Genomic DNA, 23,264 nt, shown 5'->3' with positions numbered 1-23,264 from the left:
GTAAAGTGGTCTGGTAGTCCCATCTCGTTAAGAATTTTCCACAGCTTGTTGTGATCCACAGTCAAAGGCGTTAGCGTAGTCAATGAAGCAGAAGTACTAAATTGATCAGTCAATAAAAGAATGAGAAAAAAGGTAAATCAGAGAACCTAGCTAATTAAAACCAGTTAAGTTTTGACATTTCAAAACATGAAATTAAGAAGTCTTGTTATTTCTCTAACATACTGAACACTGGTATATTTAATAAGTCATTCAACAAATATTTATTGAACCCCTACTGTGTGCCAGCCACTGTTCTAGATTCAAGGGACAGAGCAGTGAAAAAGAACAAATATCTCTGCCCTCAGGAGCATGCTAATGAATTTGAGAAGGAGCCTCGCTCATAACAGATACTGTCTGCTGTCATAAGTTAGCAGAAGCAAACTTAAGACCTTGAAAAACAGTAACCTGATTCCATTTACTAATACAGGTATAAAAACTAAAAATTTCAAAAATTATCTTAATCCTCCAGTTAAAAAAAAAAAAAAGCTTACTGAATAAGTTCCAGTTGCAAAAGGCATCTCAGCTGGAAAGACTTGAACTTTGAATGTAGTCAAATATTATAGTGAATAAACACAAATCCTTGCCAAAAAGACTCACCAATATAATATAATTATCAACAATTAAGAACCCCTACCTGCTCTAAACAATAAGAAACAAATTCTTATTTCACCATAGGAAAGATAACATTCTCTAGCAACAAAGTGAAACAAAATCTAGGTTAATCTGCACACTGAGTTGGTGGTCCAGCCAGGTCTCCTAACTTCAACAACGGGCAGGCCAAAAGACAAAGGTGCACTGAGAAGCCTAACAACTCAACACAGCTATAAGGAAAATGGACAGAAGGATGAAATTAAAGATCCAAGTAGCTGTACAACAAAATGGCAGATCCTTCCAAGCTATGCAGCATTCCTCATAAAAACATAACATAAAAATCTTAATCTGTATAAACTAGTACCTAACTTAGGAGGTAGGTTATTAACAGCAAACACCCAAACGATAGAATAAGCTAATATTAACATTCTGACCACCAAGCATAACTTAAAGAGTTTTCATTTGAATGCGTAAGACTACTCTGCAAGTCCTAGAGCAAATTAAGAAACATTAGACTTTGAAAACAACTTTAAAACTGTCTAACATCTTACCCATCTCTTCATCCAACTCTTCCCTTTTGGGGCTGGACAGACAGATAGCATAATGACTGACCTAAGTCACAAGCTCAGACAAAGGACAACTATATCAACTTAGCTACATGCCAAAGAAGAATAAGTTTAAATAATCTTTTTTTCTTATGATTCTGGTTAAACGATGACCTTGACCTGGAAGACACGCTTAGTAAAATCAGCCAGATACAAAATAACAAAATTGTATGATTATACTTACATGAAATATCTAGAGTAGTTAAACTCATAGAGACAGAAAGTGGAAAAGTAGTTATCAGGGGCTGGAGGAAAGAGTTTATTGTGTACAGATCTTCAGTCTGGGAAAATGAAAAAGTTCTAGTGATGACTGCACAATAATATGAACAGTCTTAATGCCATTAAATTGTACACTTAAAAGTGACTAAAAAGGGAAATTGTTATGCATTTTTTAACCACAATTTTTCAAGTGTACTTAAGTGCTACTAGAACAGGAAAGGGAAAACACTTCTAGTTTGGTGTTGAGACCTGATTTTATAGCCTTCCACTGGACTTCTGGTCTCAGTGCTCCCATGTATAAAGCTAATGTAAAAAAGCAGATCAGCCTCACAACAAGAAAAAAGCTCAACATGAAAACCAATGACCTTTCTTTGATCAGAGAGTCAGGGTCACAGGGAAAATTGCACACTGAACTCTGGAGAGAGGCCAATACAAAGAATTGCAAGCCGAAAGTCAGTTTACCAGAAGCAGAAACTCCTAGAGCAAACTGAAGAAACACTTAAATTAATATGGACAAACTTAAATTAATATGAACCCAAGCCATGGCAGTGAAAGCACTGAGCCCCAAAGAACTGGACCACCAGGGAATTCCCTGCAACCATTTTCAAACACACACGGGGCAAGTAAGCCCTGAGAGCAGTCCCCACTAACAAAGGCCAGCCCTTCAAGGCAAACTACCTGATCAGAGCTTTATCTAACTCTGGGAAAGTCCAATTCATCAACTCCAGTTCCCTCTAGCCTTCCTGTTTCAGCAAAGGGAGAAAAAAAATTTCTGAAGGTCATAGCCCAGGGACTCAGGTCCACTTACAAAACTGAGATTTAATAATAAAATGATAAAGCTCTCCTCACACACACATTACCACCACATCAATCAATGGATTACAACTGACACAGCGGCAAGACAGAGATTCTATTTAAGGAGTTCTTAGGGAAACCCAAGGACAATGGAAGGGGGGAGAGAATATTGAAGTCTATGGGATCTAAAGCAGCAAACTTTAAAAACATCTCCGAGCTAGAACTAGATTAACATAAAATTTCATAGTAAAAGCTTAACTCTCAGTTCCGATTTTCTGATAGTTCATGTCTGATAAGTACAGTTCAGTTCAGTCGCTCAGTCATGTCCGACTCTGCGACCCCATGAATCGCAGCACACCAGGCCTCCCTGTCCATCACCAACTCCCGGAGTTCACTCAGACTCATGTCCATCGAGTCCGTGATGCCATCTTGCCATCTCATCCTCTGTCGTCTCCTTCTCCTCCTGCCCCCAATCCCTCCCAGCATCAGAGTCTTTTCCAGTGAGTCAACTCTTCGCATGAGGTGGCCAAAATACTGGAGTTTCAGCTTTAGCATCATTCCTTCCAAAGAAATCCCAGGGCTGATCTCCTTCAGAATGGACTGGTTGGATCTCCTTGCAGTCCAAGAGACTCTCAAGAGTCTTCTCCAACACCACAGTTCAAAAGCATCAATTCTTTGGCGCTCAGCCTTCTTCACAGTCCAACTCTCACATCCATACATGACCACTGGAAAAACCATGGCCTTGACTAGACAGACCTTAGTCGGCAAAGTAATGTCTCTGCTTTTCAATATGCTATCTAGGTTGGTCATAACTTTTCTTCCAAGGAGTAAGCGTCTTTTAATTTCATGGCTGCAGCCACCATCTGCACTGATTTTGGAGCCCCCCAAAATAAAGTCTGACACTGTTTCCTATTTCCCATGAAGTGATGGGACCAGATGCCGTGATCTTCGTTTTCTGAATGTTGAGCTTTAAGGCAACTTTTTCACTCTCCTCTTTCACTTTCAAGAGGCTTTTTAGTTCCTCTTCACTTTCTGCCATAAGGGTGGTGTCATCTGCATATCTGAGGTTATTGATATTTCTCCCGGCAATCTTGATTCCAGCTTGTGTTTCTTCCAGTCCAGCGTTTCTCATGATGTACTCTGCATAGAAGTTAAAGAAGCAGGGTGACAATGTACAGCCTTGACGTACTCCTTTTCATATCTGGAACCATTCTGTTGTTCCATGTCGAGTTCTAACTGTTGCTTCCTGACCTGCATACAGATTCCTCAAGAGGCAGGTTAGGTGGTCTGGTATTCCCATCTCTTTCAGAATTTTCCACAGTTTATTGTGATCCACACAGTCAAAGGCTTTGGCATAGTCAATAAAGCAGAAATAGATGTTTTTCTGGAACTCTCTTGCTTTTTTGATGATCTAGCAGATATTGGCAATTTGATCTCTGGTTCCTTTGCCTTTTCTAAAACCAGCTTGAACATCAGGAAGTTCATGGTTCACATATTGCTGAAGCCTGGCTTCCTCATCAAAAGGTGAGGAAAAACAGACTGATGAGACAAAGCAATCAAAAGAATCAAACTCAGGTATGATGTAGATTTTGAAATATTAGACAGGAAATTTAAAGTAATAAGGTAAATATCATAAAATTTCTAATTTTAAAAAGTGGAAATCATGCAAAAACAAGTAATATAAGCAGAGAGATGGAAACTCTAAGAAAGAATCAAAAGAAAATGTTAGATAGAAAAAATACTATTATAGAAATAAAGAATACCTTTAATATACCTGGGCTTTCCTTGTAGCTCAGCTGGTAAAGAATCCACTTGCAATGCAGAGACCTGGGTTCAATCTCTGGGTTGGGAAGACCCGCTGGAGAAGGGAAAAGCTACCCACTCCAGTATTCTGGCCTGGAGAATTCCATGGACTGTATAGTCCCTGGGGTCATAAAGAGCTGCACACCACTGAACGACTTTCACTTTTAATATACTTATCCACAGACTGGACACATCAACAAAAGAATCAGTGAACACAAACTTGTATCAACAAAAACTTCCCAAACTGAAATGCATAGACAAAAAAGGATAAGAATAACAGAAGAGACTATTCAAGAACTGTGGGACAATTATAAAAAGGTATAAATAGTTATGGCTTCCCTGGTGGCGCAGTGGTAAAGAATCTGCTTGCAAGCAGGAGACATGGGTTCAATCAATATATAGGAAGGTATACTGGAGGAGGAGATGGCAACCCACTCCAGTATTCTTGCCTGGAAAAGCCTATGGACAGGGGAGCCTGGTGGGCTATAGTTATAGTCCATGGGGTCATAAAGAGTCGGACATGACTGAGTGACTAAACCAGTAAATAGGTATAATGGGAATACCAGAAGGAGAAGGGGAAAAAGCATAAAAGAAACATCAGAAGTAATCAATTCAGTTCAGTTGCTCAGTCATATCTGACTCTGCCACCATGGACTGCAGCACACCAGGCTTCCCTGCCTATTACCAACTTCTGGAGCTTGCTCAAACTCATGTCCATCGAGTCGGTGATGCCATCCAACCATCTCACCCTCTTGTCAGCCCCTTCTCCTCCTGCCTTCAATCTTTCCCAGCATCAGGGTCTTTTCAAATGAGTCAGTTCTTCACATCAGGTGGCCAAAGTACTGAAGTTTCAGCTTCAACATCAGACCTTCCAATGAATATTCAGAACTGATTTCCTTTAGGATGGACTGGTTGAATCTTCTTGCAGTCCAAGGGACTCTCAAGAATCTTCTCCAACACCACAGTTCCAACGCATCAATTCTTCGGTGCTCAGCTTTCTTTATAGTCCAACTCTCATATCCACACATGACTACTGGAAAAACCATAGCTTGACTAGATAGACCTTTGTCAGCAAAGTAGTATCTCTGCCTTTTAGTAAGCTGTCTAGGTTGGTCATAACTTTTCTTCCAAGGAGCAAATGTCTTTAATTTCATGGTAATAATGGCTGAGAATCTTCTAAAATTAATGACAAATACTAAAGAACAAATCTAAGACAATCAGATAACACCAAGGCATATCACAGCCTAACTGCAAAATGACAAAGACTAAAAGGAAATCCCAAAAGAAAACAAAGACAAAAACACTTGTATCTATGGAGGATCAAAGAACGATAAGAATCACTTTGGACTTCTAGTCTGAAACCATACCAACAGGAAGAAAATGGAATGAAACATGTGAAGTGTTAAAAGGAAAAAGCCACCAACCTAAAATTCTGTATCCAATAAAGTTATCCTATAAAAGTGAAGGAGAAATAAATTCTTCTTCAGATAAAAAATGAAGGATGTTGTCACCAGTACACCTACCTTGTAAGAAATGTTAAAAGTTCTTCACAAAGAAAGAAAATAATAACGCTGGAAACTCAGACACATATATAAAAGAATATCAGAGAAAGACAAGAAAATCTTTTATTCTTCCCTTAATTCATCTAATAGACAACAGCATGTCCAAAGTTCTAATTGCAACAATGTATTAGGTGATTATGGTACATACAGAGAGGAAATTAACAACATAAGGTATAGCGGGGAGGCACTGGGAATACTCTGTCATAAGGTACCTGTACTACCCATAAAGCAGTATAGTAATATTCTAAAAGCAAACTTAGATCAGTTGTAAATGTATATTGCAAACTCCAGGCAATTAGATTATTTTAATGTTTAAATAAATAGATACACTAAGAAAGAACAGAATGTGGAATCACATAAAATAGTGAATTAAAGCTAAAGAAGGCAGAAAAGAGAATAAAAAAGAACCAACAAGTATCAATAATCACTTCAGACATGCATGACTGAAATAAACCAGTTAAATGAAAGAAACTGTCATTGGATTAAAAATAAATCCAACTATTTGCTCTCCACAAAAAAAACCAGTTTAGACACAAAGAAAAGGAATGGAGAAAGATACACAATGCTGCTACTGCTAAGTCGCTTCAGTCGTGTCCAACTCTGTGCGACCCCATAGACAGCAGCCCACCAGGCTCCCCCGTCCCTGGGATTCTCCAGACAAGAACACTGGAGTGGCTTGCCATTTCCTTCTCCAATGCACGCTAACACTACTCAAATAAAAGCTAGAGTAGCTATACTAATTTCAGACAGAGCTGACTTTAAGACAAGGAAATTATCATTATAAAGAGCAGTAATACATAATGATAAAAGGAGTCATTTCTCCAGAAAAACTTGACAATTTTCAATGTGCTTAATATGAAAGCATCAAAATATATGAGGCGAAAACTGAATTCCAAGGACAAACAAGAAAATCCGCTATTACACTTGGAGACCTCAACACCCCTCAATCAGTAATTGACAGATTCAGAAGACAAACTATCAGTTCCCTGATAGTACAGTTGGTAAAGAATCTGCCTGCAATGCAAGAGACCCTGGTTTGATTCCTGGGTGGGGAAGACCCACTGGAGAAGGAACAGGCTACCCACTCCAGTATTCTTGGGCTTCCTTTGTGGCTCAGCTGGTGAAGAATCCACCTGCCATGTGGGAGACCTGGGTTCGATGACTTGATTGGGAAGATCCCCTGGAGAAAGGAAAGCCTACCCACTCCAGTATTCTGGCCTGGAGAATTCCATGGACTATACAGTCCATGGCGGCAAAGAGTCGGACATGGCCGAGCGACTTTCACTTTCAAGGATACAGCTGAACTAAACAGCACCAACATTCAAGCAGATCTAACTGACCTTATAGAATCCTTCATCCAACAATGGACTACACATTCCTCTCAGTCTCATACAGAACATTTCCCAAAACAGAACCCTGAACAGATCATACAAAGCATGCTATCAGACCACAAATGAATTAAACTAGAGACCAATAATGTAAACATAGCTGGAAAACCCCACAATAGTAGAAGTGTACACAACACACTTCTAAATAACACATGGGTCAAAAAATCCCAACAGAAAATTTTAAGTATTTTGAACTAAATGAAAATGAGAAAAACAACTTATGAAAACAGGTGAAATGCAGTGACAGCAATGATTAGAAAAGAATTTATAGAACCGGGTGCACATATTAGGAAAGAGATCCAAAACCAAAACTAGAATAATAATTTTTAACCTAAAGAAGCAGAATAAAATTACAGCAGAAACCTTAATAACACTGAACACAAGAAAAAAGGATATCAAGACAACAGGAAAAAAAAAATCAAACCAAAGCTGCTCCTTTAAAAGATCAATAAAATTGTTTTGAGAGAGAAAAGATAAAAATATCAGAAATTAGAGGAGTCAAAACTACTAATTTCATGGACTTTAGAAAGATAATAAAAGAATATTAAGGACAATTCTATGCCCACAATTTTGATAACTGACTTGAAGTGGACTGATTATTTGTAAGAAATAAACTACCAAACTCACATGAGGAAAAAAATACATCATCTGAATAGGTCTGTATCTACTAATGAAATTTAATCAACAATTAATAATCTTCAAAGAAGAATGAACTAAGTTCAGACAGTTTCACTGCTAAGTTCTTCCAAACATTTAAGGAAGAAATGATACTAGTTCTCTCTAAGCTTTTCCAAGACATAGAAGCAGAGGGAATACTTCCTAATTCATTCTATGAGGCCAGTGCTATCTTAATATCAAAACCAAATGAAGACATTTAAAAAAAAGAAAACTAAAGACCAATATATTTCAGGAATATAGATGTAACAATACTCAACAAAATACTAGAAAATTGAATCCAACAATGTATAAAAAGAATTATATACCACAACTTAGTGGACTACTCTAGGGATGCAAGGCTAATTCAACATTCAAAAAATTAATATGATCCATTTCATTGAAAACGTGAGAAAGTTCCAGAAAAACATCTATTTCTGCTGTACTGACTATGCCAAAGCCTCTGACTGTGTGGATTACAACAAACTGTGGAAAATTCATAAAAGAGATAGGAATACCAGACCACCTGACCTGCCACCTGAGAAATCTGTATGCAGGTCAAGAAGCAACAGTTAGAACTAGACATGGAACAACAGACAGGTTCCAAATTGGGAAATAAGTATATCAAGGCTATATATTGTCACTCTGTTTATTTAACTTATGTGCAGAGAACATCATGAGAAATGCTGGACTGGATGAAGCACAGCTGGAATCAAGATTGCCGGGAGAAATATCAGTAACTTCAGATACACAGATGATATCACCCTTATGGCAGAAAGTGAAAAAGAACTAAAGAGCCTCTTGATTAAAGTGAAAAAGGAGAGTGAAAAAGTTGCCTTAATACTCAACATTCAGAAAACTAAGATCATGGCATCTGGTCCCAACCACTTCATGGCAAACAGATGGGGAAACAATGGAAACAGTGTCAGACTTTATTTTGGGGGGCTCCAAAATCACTGCAGATGGTGACTTGCAGCCATGAAATTAAAAGACGTTTGCTCCTTGGAAGAAAAGTCATGACCAATCTAGACAGCATATTAAAAAGCAGAGACAGTACTTTGCCAACAAAGGTCCATCTAGTCAAGGCTATGGTTTTTCCAGTAGTCATGTATGGATGTGAGAGTTGGACTATAAAGAAAGCTGAGCACCGAAGAATTGATGCTTTAGAACTGTGGTGTTGGAGAAGACTCTTTGAGAGTCCCTTGGACTGCAAGGAGATCCAACCAGTCCGTCGTAAAGGAAATCAGTCCTGAATATTCACTGGAAGGACTGATGCTGAAGCTGAAGCTCCAATACTTTCGCCACCTGATGCAAAGAACTGACTCATTTGAAAAGACCCTGATGTTGGGAATGATTGAAGACAGGAGAAGGGCCCAACAGAGGATGAGATGGTTAATGGCATCACCAACTCGATGGACATGAGTTTGAGTAGGCTCCGGGAGTTGGTGACGGATAGAGAAGCCTCACATGCTGCAGTCCAGGGGTCACAAACAGTCAGACACAACTGAGAGACTGAACTGATCAAATCAACAGACTAAAGAAAAACCATATGATCGTATGAATAGATGCAGAAAAGGCATCTGACAAAATTCAACATCCATTCATGATTTAAAAAGCAAACAAAAACTGTCTTAGCACACTAGAAAGAGAGAACTTCCTGAACCTAACAATATCTCTAAAACAATTCACACACAGTGGTGAAAACCTAAGTGTTTCTCCCTAAAGGTTAGGAAAGCAAGAAGAAGACATGCTCTTATCACCTGTATTCATCATTGTACTGGAGATTCTAGCCAGGACAATCAGCCAAGAAAAAAAGATAAGAGGTACTCAGATTGGAAGGGAAAAAGAAAAACTATATTTACAGATGACATGGTCTTTTAAAAAGTCCACTAAAAAGCTATTTGAATGAATAAATGAGTTAAACAAGATTTCAGGATAAAAGATCAACATAAAAATATCAATTGTATACTTACAACGAACAACCTGAAAATGAAATTAAGAAAACAATTCTATTTGTAACATCACCAAATGAGGAGTAAATTTAACAAAAGTATAAAAAATACAAACTACAAAACATTTTACCCCCCAAGCTGGATTTATTTATTTAAAGATAACCCACATAAATGGAAAAACATGCCATGTTCAAAGATCAAAGTGCTTAACATTCAGACAACATTACCCAAACTAATCTTTTAGATTCAATACAATCACCAAAAGAATCCCAACTAACCTCTCACAGAAAATGACAGGCTAAGTCCAAAATACATACTGAATTGCAAGGGACCTAGAACAACCTTAAGAAAAATGAAAAAATAAGAGAACTCATTTCCTGTTTTGAAAACTTACTATAAAGCAACAGTAATCAAGACATTCTAGTACTGGCTTAGAATAGACCAACACAATAGAATTGAGAGTGCAGAAATAGTCACATGTCTATGACCAACTAATTGTCAACAAGGGTGCCAAGAGCATTCAATGGGGAGATAGCCTTTCCAACAAATGGTGCTGGGACAACTGGATAAGCACATCCAAAAGAATGAAGCTGAACCCTTATACCATACCATTATCATTCATTATTACATATTAATGTACTATATACATAATTAGTAAAAATATGTTAAATTAACATATTGATAATTATAGGATCAGTCATAAACCAAAGGTGGAGACAACCCACTAACAATGAATGGATAAAGAAAATGAGGTATATTTATACAACAGAATCTTATTCATTCTTAAGAAGGAAGGAAGCACCAGTAATACTAGAGCATGTAAACAAACATTTAAAACATTATGCTAAGTGAAAGAAACAAATCACAAAAGACAACATATTATATGACTTCATTTATATGTATGCCCAGAATAGGCAGAATCAGAGAGACAGAAAATAAGATTATAGCTCCTCAGGGCAAGAGGCTGGGAGAAGAGGTTATAGGGGATAGGTGGGTTAACAGCTTAAAAAGTACAGGGCTTCATATTTTTCATTCTGAGGTGATAAAAATGTTCTAAAATTTATTGTGATGATGATTATACAACTGTGAATATACTAAAATCATGGGACTGTGTATTACCGGTTTCAAGTAGATGAAATTATATATTATATGTGAATCATACTTCAATAAAGCTGTTAAAAGAAAAACAAAGTATCAAATACACTTCATACACGAACTTAACAAGAGACTCCCAGTCATACAAAACCCAGCCTATAACAAACACTACAGAAGTCTAAGAGGAAAAAGAATGGTCCGCTGGCAGTTCTGTTAAATGTCCATATACTACCGCAACGTGGCATAAATCCTATTATTTTAACTTGCTTCTCGACAAAAGGATTACAGTGAACATTCCCTAAAGCTTCTATAGAAAATACATCCTATTAACTATAGAAAGAAACATGGCAAGAAAAAAAACGTTTTAAAGAGTGAGAAAAAAGAAATCTTGAACTAGAACTCACTGAGTCAAACATCGAAACTGTCCCAGGGGGAATAGGGGAATGAAGCAGGGAGTTAATCACTTAAAAATTTCTTTCTCCTCCAAAAAAAGTTAGTATTAAGGAACATAAATTCTATAAAACTGTTTTAACTCCCCAAATGTTTTAAAGCTGGTGGTTGAGTAATCAGTGCTTTATGTATAACAGTATATTACTTGAGATATTCTTCAAAAAAAATGACCTCATAAAGTCAATTATTTTAGAGAAAGTAAATTTTCACTTGCAAGAACAAATACTTTGGAATAGAAAAAGGTCTACTGGAAAAAATAATTAATGCTCTCTCAAGTACAAAACTGAAATAAATGATAACATAGGTATAACACTTTTGATATCACAAAACAGGCAGTACATACATTTGGAGCTTAAAACTAGAAAGGTATTTCAAAGGCTGACAGATGACTGAACATTTTCAGGGAATAGATTCAGAAATGCAACCAAGAAAGGCCCTCCTAAAACATGGCAATAAGGACTTTGAACAACGTATTGTAGCCTCCTTCACGTCATCTGATTCCTCTGGCTTTGACAACATCTGATGAAGCCTTCTAAGTGAAATCACAGTAATTTTAAATCTGCATATGAAAGAACAGAAATATACAATTCAGAAATCAAGGGAAAATCTAATATGCTAACAGAAAGAAAGTAGTCAACAGTCCACATAACCTCTATACCCAACTCTTTAGTGTATTTTCAGCAGACAAAATAAGCCCACCAATTTTTATTTTTCCTTACTGAATCTTAAAACTCTGACCAAGTTCTGCCTGCTTCTTACAGAAGCAAAAATAGTAACAATATCAAATTTTCAATTTCAGCAGTTTGTTACATAAGTTATATTCAGTGTATCACTTGGAATAGGTGAAATATTCAAAAGCAAATTCAGTTAAAGCAATAATTAAATGAATAAGCTAAACTTTTACATTAAATCTGGCAATTTTATGAGCATATGAACCTGAACAAAGTGATGCCTTAAAGTTTTTACAATGCACATCTATCAGAATGGCTAAATGCCAGTATTGTTTTATAAAATGTAAAGGAACTGTAAGTCTTTACACATCGCTGATGGGAGTACAAAATTGGTAAAACCACTACTGAAAAAATTTTGATCCTAACATTCCTACTCCTGGGTATAAACTCAACAGAAATAAGTGCTTACATCACCAAGACTTTTATAAGAACATTCATTATAGCTTAATCCATAACAAACAAAAATTACAAACAACCCATAAGTCTGTCAATTCAGTTCAGTTGCTCAGTCGTGTCCGACTCTTCGCAACCCCATGGACTGAAGCATGCCAGGACCCCCTGTCCATCACCAACTTCTGGAGTTTACCCAAACTCATGTCCATCGAGTCGGTGATGCCATCCAACCGTTTCATCCTCTGTCATCCCCTTTTCCTCCCGCCCCCAATCCTTCCCAGCATCAGGGTCTTTTCAAATGAGTCAACTCTTTGCATGAGGTGGCCAAAATACTGGAGTTTCAGCTTCAGCTTCAACATCAGTCCTTCCAATGAACACTCAGGACTGATCTCCTTTAGGATGGACAGGTGGGATCTCCTTGCTGTTCAAGGGACTCTCAAGAGTCTTCTCCAACACCAGAGTTCAAAAGCATCAATTCTTCAGCACTCAGCTTTCTTTCTAGTCCAACTCGCACATCCATATGTGATTACTGGGAAAACCTTAGCCTTGACTAGATGGACCTTTGTTAGCAAAGTAATGTCTCTGCTTTTTAATATGCTATCTAGGTTGGTCATAACTTTCCTTCCAAGGAGTAAGTGTCTCTCAATTTCATGGCTGCAATCACCATCTGCAGTGATTTTGGAGTCCCCCCCAAAATTAAAGTCTGCCACTGTTTCCATTGTTTCCCCATCTATTTCCCATGAAGTGATGGGACCAGATGCCATGATCTTTGTTTTCTGAATGTTGAGTTTTAAGCCAACTATTTCACTCTCCTCTTTCACTTTCATCAAGAGGCTCTTTAGTTCTTCGATTTCTTCCATAAGGGTGGTGTCATCTGCATATCTGAGGTTATTGATATTTCTCCCGGCAATCTTGATTCCAGCTTGGGCTTCATCCAGCCCGGCGTTTCTCATGATGTATTCTGCATGTAAGTTAAATAAGCAGGGTGACAAAATACAGCCTTGAAGTACTCCTTTCCTGATTCAGAACCAGTCTGTTGTTCCACATCCAATTCTAACTGCTGCTTCCTGATCTGCATACAGATTACTCCAGAGGCAGGTCAGGTGGTCTGGTATTCCACCTCTTTCAGAATTTTCCACAGTTTATTGTGATTCACACAGTCAAAGGCCTTGGCATAGTCAATAAAGCAGAAACAGATGTTTTTCTGGAACTCTCTTGCTTTTTCAATGATCCAGCGGATGGCAATTTGATCTCTGGGTCCTCTGCCTTTTTTAAAACCAGCTTGAATTTCTGGAAGTTCACGCTTCACATATTGCTGAAGCCTGGCTTGGAGAATTTTGAGCATTACATTACTAGCGTGTGAGATGAGTGCAATTGTGCAGTTGTTTGATCATTCTTTGGCATTGCCTTTCTTTGGGATTGGAATGAAAACTGACCTTTGCCAGGCCTATGGTATCTTCATCCAATGAAATACCACTCAGCAATTAAAAAAGCAATTACTGATACATGCAACAACATGAATCTCTTAGACTTAATATTAAGTGAAAGAAACCAGACACGAGTGCACACTTTATGATTACATTTATATGAAATTCAAAAGTAGATAAAACTGATTGATGGCAATTTAAGTCAGAAGAGCAGTGACTCCTGAGAGCTGGAAATAGTAGTAACTAGGAGAAAGAACAAGAGAGCCTTCTGGAGTGCTAAAAGTGCTGCTTTTCTTTATCTGAGAGGCAGTGGTCACAAAAGTATAACTCAACAAAAATTCACTGGCTGTACTAAGGCTTACCTACTTTGCTATATTTAACTCACACCACAAAATAAAAATAATAATAAAGTGACCCTAGGAAGAAACTTATAAAAGCATTATTCTTCTTCTAAATACATTTCTTTTTTAGAAAGCACAAGAAACCAAGTTTTTTTTTCATAGATTAACATTTCCAAGTCTTAATCTCAGATATTACTAGCCTTAGAGAAAAAAGTGAAACCAAGTTCAACATCCCATATACTGATCCTGATATAGTCATGCTTTTGGCAAATTATATGTAGTAGCACATATAATCCTTAAAGATAGTTCCTACTCTTGATCTCTGGAAGAAGTTCTGGGAGCAGCTCTTAAAATGGAAAAGAATAAAAACTATAGATAAGTCCCCTTAAAGTGCCACTAGAAATTATGATATAAACAGAGTCAAAACTCTTACTTATTAGGCACAGATACCAGTGGGGAGCAAGAAAAGTTATCAGGCATGTACTCCTGTCAGTCTACTTCAATTTCTCAAGTAAACAATGAAAAGTAAACACTTAAAAAAGAACAACTGAGTGTAAGTATATAAATGGACCAAACATCATCTTACATAATAGTTTCTAGAATAAAGGCTCTGGCGTCCAATGGCCTGCCTTGGAATCCCGGCTGTGCCACTTACTCTGAGTTTCATTCTTCAACTCCAGGCTGAAATGCTAACACAACTCCAAAGCGTTACTGTGAATACTGAGATAATACCTGCTAAATGCTTAGGAATCAGAATACCCAGAAATCAGTAAAGATGCAAAAACTGTTATGTGAGAAAATAACATGCGCCTCCTCATAGAAGAAAGTATCATCTATGAAATGCTCTTGCCAAAAAGTCAAATCTGAGTCTGATCTAGGTTCAACTAACAATTTACAGGAAATTCACAAAACAAAAGAACAAGAAAACTGCACCAATGGGGTAAAATCAGCAAACCCAGAATGGGAAACTCTGTAAGACCAACAATCAAATTTTTTAACAAATAAGTTTACCAAGAAAAAGAAATGGAAGAAAATCTTAAAAGAATTAAAATCACTTTTTGCTAAAAATTATTAAGTACATGGGCATTCACTGTCTACTTTTATACATTAAAAATTGCTCACAAAAGTTTTTTAAAAAATAAGGAATGATTAAAAATAAATTTAAAAAATAAGAAATATTTAAAATGGGAAGCAATTCTATAAAGGATTAAGAATCCTTATCTAAAACAGCTCCCATTACTTAGTGTTCAATATATCCCCCAAACTAAGTTTTACTAATTTAATTCTACATTACATTTCTACCTTCCTCAACTGATTCTTGAAATTGGAATCACTTTCATATGATCACTTGATCAACATTTTTCTAGCAATTCCTACTGACAACAGAGTAATCTACTTTTCTTTGGAAACACGTGAAGCAAAAATCAGCTTATTAAAACTTATTAGGATTATCCACTGACAATTAAATGGATTGAAAAAATGTATAATTATATAATGGAATATCAAAGTAACAAAAACAATGGACTATCACAGATGCAAAAACATGGGTAGTTCACAGATATGTTAACGAAATAAACCAAACATAAACCCATATCTTATGATTTCATTCATGTGAAGTTCAAAAACAGACAAAATTACCCTGGGGTGAGAGTTCAGAATAGTGGTTACCTTTGAAGATATCAGCTGAGAAGGCTACAACAACGTGTAAGGTTCTACACTGTCTGTTAGTTCAGAAATAACAAATAGGACACATGTGTGGGCTGCTACGCCCCCTCTGAACAGCCACTACTAACTAATCAGAGATCAAATAAGAAATTGCACCTAAGGTGAAACTTGCTAGGCAAGTGATCTAAGTTTCCTTCCCCTTCTAACATTCTATCTGTCACCTACTTGGAATCAAACACACTTGCAGTGAACAGCGCAGACACAGACAGATACAATATACACAAGCTAACTTAAGAAGTTAGAGCCTCAAAATACAGAAATCCATCATCTTTAAATGTAGTCTTTTTTTCTTTTTTTTAAAGAATAAGTCATTATACATTTCTCTATTTCAGATGTAAAATTCTGGAAAATAATCAAGTTTAAGTGGAAAAACTTTACCGTTTCTTTCTCAACTCCCAATTTCTGCAAAATAGTGTTCTTTAACATGAACTATATCCTTGATCCTCAGGTGTATTTAAGTATGCCTGCAGAGATTCCTACAAAAAGAATACTGAAAAACTTCCTGGAAAATCAACTAGGAATGTTTGCCTTATTACTTAATCTCAAGGTACATACACAGCCAGTTACAGATTTTACACAGAATTCGTAAAGATGTACACCACGACAGATGTTTAGACAATTACATAATTCTAAGTGTTACTTCCAGCACCTTCATGTGGCCTTCTGAACATTTAAAGCCTCTTACTATAAAGCCGTTCCCCCCTAAGTGTTCCACTCCAAAATTTCAATTCCTCCTTCTTGGTTCCTATCAAACTCTCATTCCCTCAGCCCAACTTTCAACTATTAGAAAAATATTCTGACTCAAGTCAGGGGAAAATTTTTTTTTTTTTTTCCTCTTTTTCCAGAGGAGAAAGTGGAAGTCAGGGAAAGGGAAGGAAATTAACAATTGTCTGGAAAATAACAACTGTTCAAAAAGTGAAAATAGAAAGGGTGATTCATTAGTCAAAACAGAAAATAAGTGCTTACTATGGGACAGAGGATGAGATGGCTGGATGGCATCACTGACTCTATGGACGCGAGTCTGAGTGAACTCTGGGAGTTGGTGATGGACAGGGAGGCCTGGCGTGCTGCGATTCATGGGGTCACAAAGAGTAGGGCACGACTGAGCGACTGAACTGATCTGATGGGCCAATTACAGTGCCAGGCACGAGAGAGATGGTAATCAAGATAAGGCCACTCCTAACAGAGGTTACACCAGCCAGGAAAAATAAGTAACTAAAGTAGTATCAATGTAACACATGACCTGAGCCATACAGTCATAACATAGTCTTAGAAATCATGGAAGGCTTCCAATGAAAAGATAAGCCAACAATACAGCAACATCTGAGAGATAATATGACGTAGTCAAGAACTGCAAAAACTACAGAGGCAAGGAATGAGGCTTAGAGATCATGGAAGGCCATGGAAGTCACTTTAAGGAACTGAATCTTACCTCAAAAAGAAAAATTCTCTAAAGGAGACTTATTTGAGGAGCATAAGTATACCTTTTCAGAAGTCTCTATCAGCCTACTTCACCCATTACTGCAAAAGTGATCAAGAAGGGGAAGGTGTGAGGAAATACAAAAAAGGAGAGACTGAACAATGCTCAGGAAATTTAAAGTATACTCAGACATTTTGAGTTAGAGTTACAATGCTTGGAGCACACTGAACACAGGTGCTCAATCATATGCCTCAATATGTACTACCTGCAAAGAGGAATTATGGAGATAGGAGATGAAGAAGAATCAAGAGCTCAAACAAACTTACATTACTGTCTTAACTGAGCAGTCTTATCAAGAACTATATCTTTTGAAACTAAAGATACAGCTCTTACTGCTTTTTATCTATTATTTTTAAACAAGACTGGTTGGTAATTTTTGTTTTTAACTTGGTTCAATTTAAAAGACACTATTCACCTTGTTATACATATATCTAAGCATGAAGTCCAGTAGAAATGATTTCCCTTTACGAAAAGCTCCTGCCACGGATACCACTACTATGTTTAGATCTCGTATGTGCTCCTGTAGTAATATCTGCTCCAAAGCTTCTTCATCAAGCTCAAAGTTATGGTCATCTTCATGTGCAAGAACAATCTGTACTGGACATGGTTTCTTCATAACCTCATCAGAGTTTACTAGGTCATCATCTTCATAATTCTCACCTAGAGTTAAAAAAGAGAGAAAACAGGTTACTTTAATTCCTGCATTCTAAACTTTTTCCTAAAGGACCACAACTAAAGCAAAATTTCAAGTAACTTCTTCCCCATTATAGGTCACTTGGAAATAGTTACAAAAGAGATGCTCAAATACATACTGAACGTCTCACTCCCTCTATAGTATCAGATAGGACCAAGAATACCAATCACTTTCCTACTACATATACAGATAAGCAGCAATACTAAATATGGCTCAATTAAGTCTTAACAGCTAAATGTGAGCAGCACTGTTCTTGAACACTGTATTCATCCATAAACAACTTCTGCTACTGGATGCACAGAGAAACTATCAATTTCACCTGATAATTCGGATTCCATTCTTCCTCCCAGACTCACTTAGAGATAATTTCAAATTTACAAAGACTAAAATATATATTTATTTATGTGTGTGAATATATATAAACATATACATATATATATAATTGTTAAGATCCTAAAAAGTTTTCCAAAATGGCACATGATAAAGCTAATGGGTCCTAATTTAATAAAAGTTACCTAAAAGAATAGCCTTCCTTATTAAAACAGAGCACATGATTAATGTTTCAGTGGAAGACACAAAGAAACAAGAAGGACAATTAGTGAGGGACAGAGTTTCATTTGCCTCTAGGACCCTTTCTCACCAAACACCATAGACAGCCCTTCAAAATTACATAACTCCTAAGAAACAGCTAGCTCAGTTGGTAAAGAATCTGCCTGCAATGCAGGAGACCCCACTTCAACTCGTGCGTTGGGAAGACCCCCTGGAGAAGGGGAAGGCTACCCACTCCAGTATTCTGGCCTGGAGAATTCCACGTACTGTATAGCCCATGGGGTTGCAAAGAGTTGCACACAACTGAGCGACTTTCACTAAGAAACAGCTACATAAACTCTTCTGTTCACCCAGCACACAACAAGAAGTTAACCTTTGCAGAAGAACTTTACAGAATAGAGATGAAAAAGTAACAACAGAATATGTAACAGAAGAGAGAATTTTCTAAAGTTTAGGTTTCTATTTTGTTTTTTTTTTAACCCACCAAATAGCTAGTTTCGGCTTCCCTGGTGGCTCAGTGGTAAAGAACCTGCCTGCCAATGCAGGAGACGCAGGTTAAATCTCTGCGTTGGGAAGATCATCTGGTAAAGGAAATGGCAACCCACTCCAGTATTCCTGCCTGGGAAACCCCATGGACCGTGGAGCCTGGTGGGCTACAGTTCATGGGGTCACAAAAGAGTTGGACATAACTTAGTGACTAAACAACAAACAGCTAGTTTCAGAGGCTATGTACAATAATACCTTGTCTGCCTTTCTTCCCTATCAACTGCTTGATCCCACTAGCACACTCCTGGGGGATCTTATCCTTTCCCACTTCAGTGTCTTTAAGGGACTCTCCCCCTTGAGCTTGTCTACTCAGTGCCAGTTTCCAATCTAAGGAAATATATAGCATCTACTACGTTCAACCCAATGACAGCCTCCCCTCTCAGAGGAGACGACAGCCAGTCCACTGAGGAGTGGCACACTATTAGTGTGCCAATATCAGTCCACAAAGACACTATTCTCAGAGCAAAGATACATACCTACATTAATGAATTTTTAGTCTCTTTACAAAAAGAAACATCTAGCTTATGTGATTTCCAAAGACTATTAGAGACTTTGGGCTTCCCAGGTGGCAAAGAACCCACCTGCCAATGCAGGTTTAATCACTGGGTGGGAAGATCCCCTGGAGGGGGAAATGGCAACTCACTCCAGTATTCTTGCCTGAAATATTCCACAGACAGGGAAGCCTGGCGGGCTACAGTCCATGGGGTCACAAGGAGTTGGACACGATGGGGCGACTGAGTATGCATGCACGTTAGAGCCTTTACCTTCACTTTACGAGGCACATTTAACCGTACAAAGTAAAAGCAACACTATTTCAAAAGGTGCTGCCAACAGTAACAATACAAAGACCAAGCAATTTCAAAGAATTAGGGTGGCATTAGTGGTAAAGAATTTGCCTGCCAATACAGGAGACATAAGAGATGCAGGTTCAATACCTAAGTCAGGAAGATCCCCTGGAGGAGGGCATGGCAACCCACTCCAGTATTCCTGCCTGGAGAATCACACAGACAGAGGAGCCTGGCGGGCTACAGTCCATGGGGTCGCAAAGAATCAAACACGACTGAAGTGACTTAGCGCGTGCGCGCACACACACACACGCACGCACACGCACACACACACACGCACACACACACACCAAGACCAAGCAATTTCAAAGAATTTTAGAAAATAAAAGAAAGCAATATTTAATTAAAGAGGATATTACCACTGCTTGTTTCAATGCTATAAAGATATAGCCAGGTATGCTATCTAAATGCATGAAAAAGTAAACTTCCCAGGATCAGACTTTTGGAAGTTAAATTCCAATTTAATGTATCATTAGGTGAGTCTAGATAATTACCACACAGTATGCAAACTGTGATTAAAACATTCCAAGCCTAATTAGTAGTTAAGAATGAACCAGGAAGCAAAACTGTCTAGATATGTCTTTTAACTTCTCTGCACCTGTCTTCTCATCTGTAACATGGGGATAGTCACATCACCGACCTATTAAGTCATCAGGATTCAATGAGTTGAAATATGCTTGATACATAGGAAGCATTATATGTGCTTGTCAGAAGGTGACAGTAAATGGCTCAGGGGTAAAGAATCTGCCTGCCAGTACAGGAGACACAAGAGATGACAGTTGGATCCTTTAGTCTGGAAGATCCCCTGGAGAAAGGAAATGGCAACTCACTCCAGTATTCTTGCCTGGAAAACTCCCATGGAACAGAGGAGCCTGACAGGATACACCCAGAGGGACGCAGACAGTCAGACATGACTGAGCACACACTGCACTGTAATTTCACAATAATCAGTCCCATAGGAGAAGCTTTTATTTGCAACCTTAGGATGCTAAGTCTCTACAGTCACCTTTAATTGACCAGTGTCGCTATGTAACAACATCACCGTCTACCCATTTGCAGGTACACACCTGAGGCCTGTCCATGATACATTTCAACATTTCCATACCCCTAAATCTAACCAAGGTCTTAAATCTGTCTTCACTCAAAATCTCTACTGATACCATCCTTATTCTCATCACCACCATCTGTCAGGGAAATTAAATAGTCTTGTTTAGGCTTCAGAGACAAAGCAGAGTAGGCCTCTGACCTGGCTTCTAAACTGCCTGGACACTGCCTGGTCTGCGAGTGACTGGGAGTGACTGCCTGCTCCGAGTGCAAGACTTGCAGATAAAAGGGGGGAAGAGTTTTGAGATGGCTGAGCCCCAGCAGGGGGCCTGGCCAACCAAGCCTCAGGCTGAACAACATTCCCAGTTTTACAAGACAAAACAAAGAGCATTAACAGGGAACTAGGCTTGCAATTTGGTCACAGATTGATTACGGTATCAGTTTGCATCCTGGGATTACAAATGGGAACCCTGAACTGAACCCTGAACCTTTGATGTCTCACCCACGGAGTGGATGCCTGGGACCTTTCCAACTGGGACTCCAGATGTGCTGTGTCACGAGACTTCCTAGCGTTGTTTACATCTGGATGTTGGTCAAACCCAATTAGGTGATGTATTCTCTGCTCTATTTCTCTTTTCTTTTAATGTTAGTATATTCTTTTAATGTTAGCAACCTAGATAGCATATTGAAAAGCAGAGATATCACTTCGCCAACAAAGGTCCGTCTAGTCAAGGCTATGGTTTTTCCAATAGCCATGAATGGATGTGAGAGTTGGACTGTAAAAGAAGCTGAGTGCCGAAGAATTGATGCTTTTGAACTGTGGTGTTGGAGAAGGCTCTTGAAAGAGTCCCTTGGACTGCAAGGAGATCCAACCAGTCCATCCTAAAGATCAGTCCTGGGTGTTCACTGGAAGGACTGATACTGAAGCTGAAACTCCAATACTTTGGCCACCTCATGAGAAGAGCTGACTCACTGGAAAAGACCTTGATGCTGGGAGGGATTGGGGGCAGGAGGAGAAGGGGATGACAGAGGATGAGATGGCTGGATGGCATCACCGGATGGCATCACCGACTTGATGGACGTGAGTCTGAGTGAACTCCGGGTGTTGGTGATGGACAGGGAGGCCTGGCATGCTGTGATTCATGGGGTCGCAAAGAGTCGGACACGACTGAATGACTGAACTGAACTGAATGTTAGCTAGGTAATTCTCTAATAAATATTTGTATTATTTATTCATATATAATAAGTAGCTTATTTTAACAAATCCTTTAAACCTGAGACAAAAGTGAAAGCAAAAACACCATCCTAGCTCATTTAAAGTGGAACCAAACTGGTCTCCCTTCTTGCCCCCTTCTCCAATCTAATCCTCACAGAGTAGCAACTACTAATAATATTAAATGCACATGTGCTTAAGTTACTCTCGTTAAAATCACTGTTACATGTAAAGTAAAATAAAGTAAAAATAAAAATTAAAAGAAAGAGAGAGAGGCCCTCTGTCCAAAAAAAAAAAAAAGAAAATGTTTTATATTTTTTAGAAGGGTATAAAAACAAAATTTTATACACAGAATGGTTAATTTAATAAAACTGATAAAATACAAAAATTTAATTAAAATTTTTTAAAAATCACTGTTACAGAGGATTAACCGCTAAAATCATACATGTGCCTCACAAAATCCTGTTCAGTTCAATTCAGTTCAGTCGCTCAGTCATGAATGACTCTGCCACCCCAAAGGCTACAGCATGCCAGGCTTCCCTGTCCACCACCAACTCCTGGAGCTTGTTCAAACTCATGTCCAATGAGTCAGTGATGCCATCTAACCATCTCATCCTCTGTCCCACCCTTTCTCCTGCCTTCAGTCTTTCCCAGCATCATGACCTTTTCTATTGAGTCAGTTCTCTGCATCAGGTGGCCAAAGTATTGGAGCTTCAGCTTCAGCATCAGTCCTTCCAATGAATATTCAGGATTTCCTTTAGAATGGACTGGTTTGATCTCCTTGCAGTCCAAGGAGCTCGTAAGTCTTTTCCAACACCACAGTTCAAAGCATCAATTCTTTGGTGGCCAGCTTTCTTTATGGTAGCTCAGAGATTAAAGCGTCTGTCTGCAATGTGGGAGACCTGGGTTCCATCCCTGGGTTGGGAAGATCCCCTGGAGAAGGAAATGGCAACCCACTCCAGTATTCTTGCCTGGAGAATCCCATGGATGGAGGAGCTTGGTGGGCTACAGTCCACAGGGTCTCAAAGAGTCGGACCCAACTAAGCGACTTCACTTTCACTTTCACTTTTCTTTATGGTCCAATTCTCACATCCATACGTGATTACTGGAAAAACCATAGCTT

At 38.3% G+C, this 23,264-nt stretch overlaps 1 protein-coding gene across 5 annotated transcripts in view; it reads right to left on the bottom strand.

Annotated features, from left to right (window-relative positions):
- ATL2 (atlastin GTPase 2) overlaps nt 1-23,264 on the bottom strand; it is a 69,750-nt gene that overhangs the window by 21,182 nt on the left and 25,304 nt on the right. For 4 of the 5 annotated variants that reach the window (XM_015094430.3, XM_027966920.2, XM_012173507.4 and 1 more), the window contains exon 2: nt 17,666-17,910. The exons of the other annotated variant lie outside the window; for it this stretch is intronic. In XM_015094430.3, coding sequence (XP_014949916.2) covers nt 17,666-17,910 — 245 coding nt within the window. The remainder of the gene's footprint in view (nt 1-17,665; nt 17,911-23,264) is intronic. 5 annotated transcript variants of the gene reach the window in all.

This window comes from Ovis aries, chromosome 3 (assembly GCF_016772045.2).
Source record: "Ovis aries strain OAR_USU_Benz2616 breed Rambouillet chromosome 3, ARS-UI_Ramb_v3.0, whole genome shotgun sequence".
NCBI classification, from domain to species: domain Eukaryota; kingdom Metazoa; phylum Chordata; class Mammalia; order Artiodactyla; family Bovidae; genus Ovis; species Ovis aries.
This window is presented reverse-complemented; position numbering and strand designations above follow the sequence as displayed.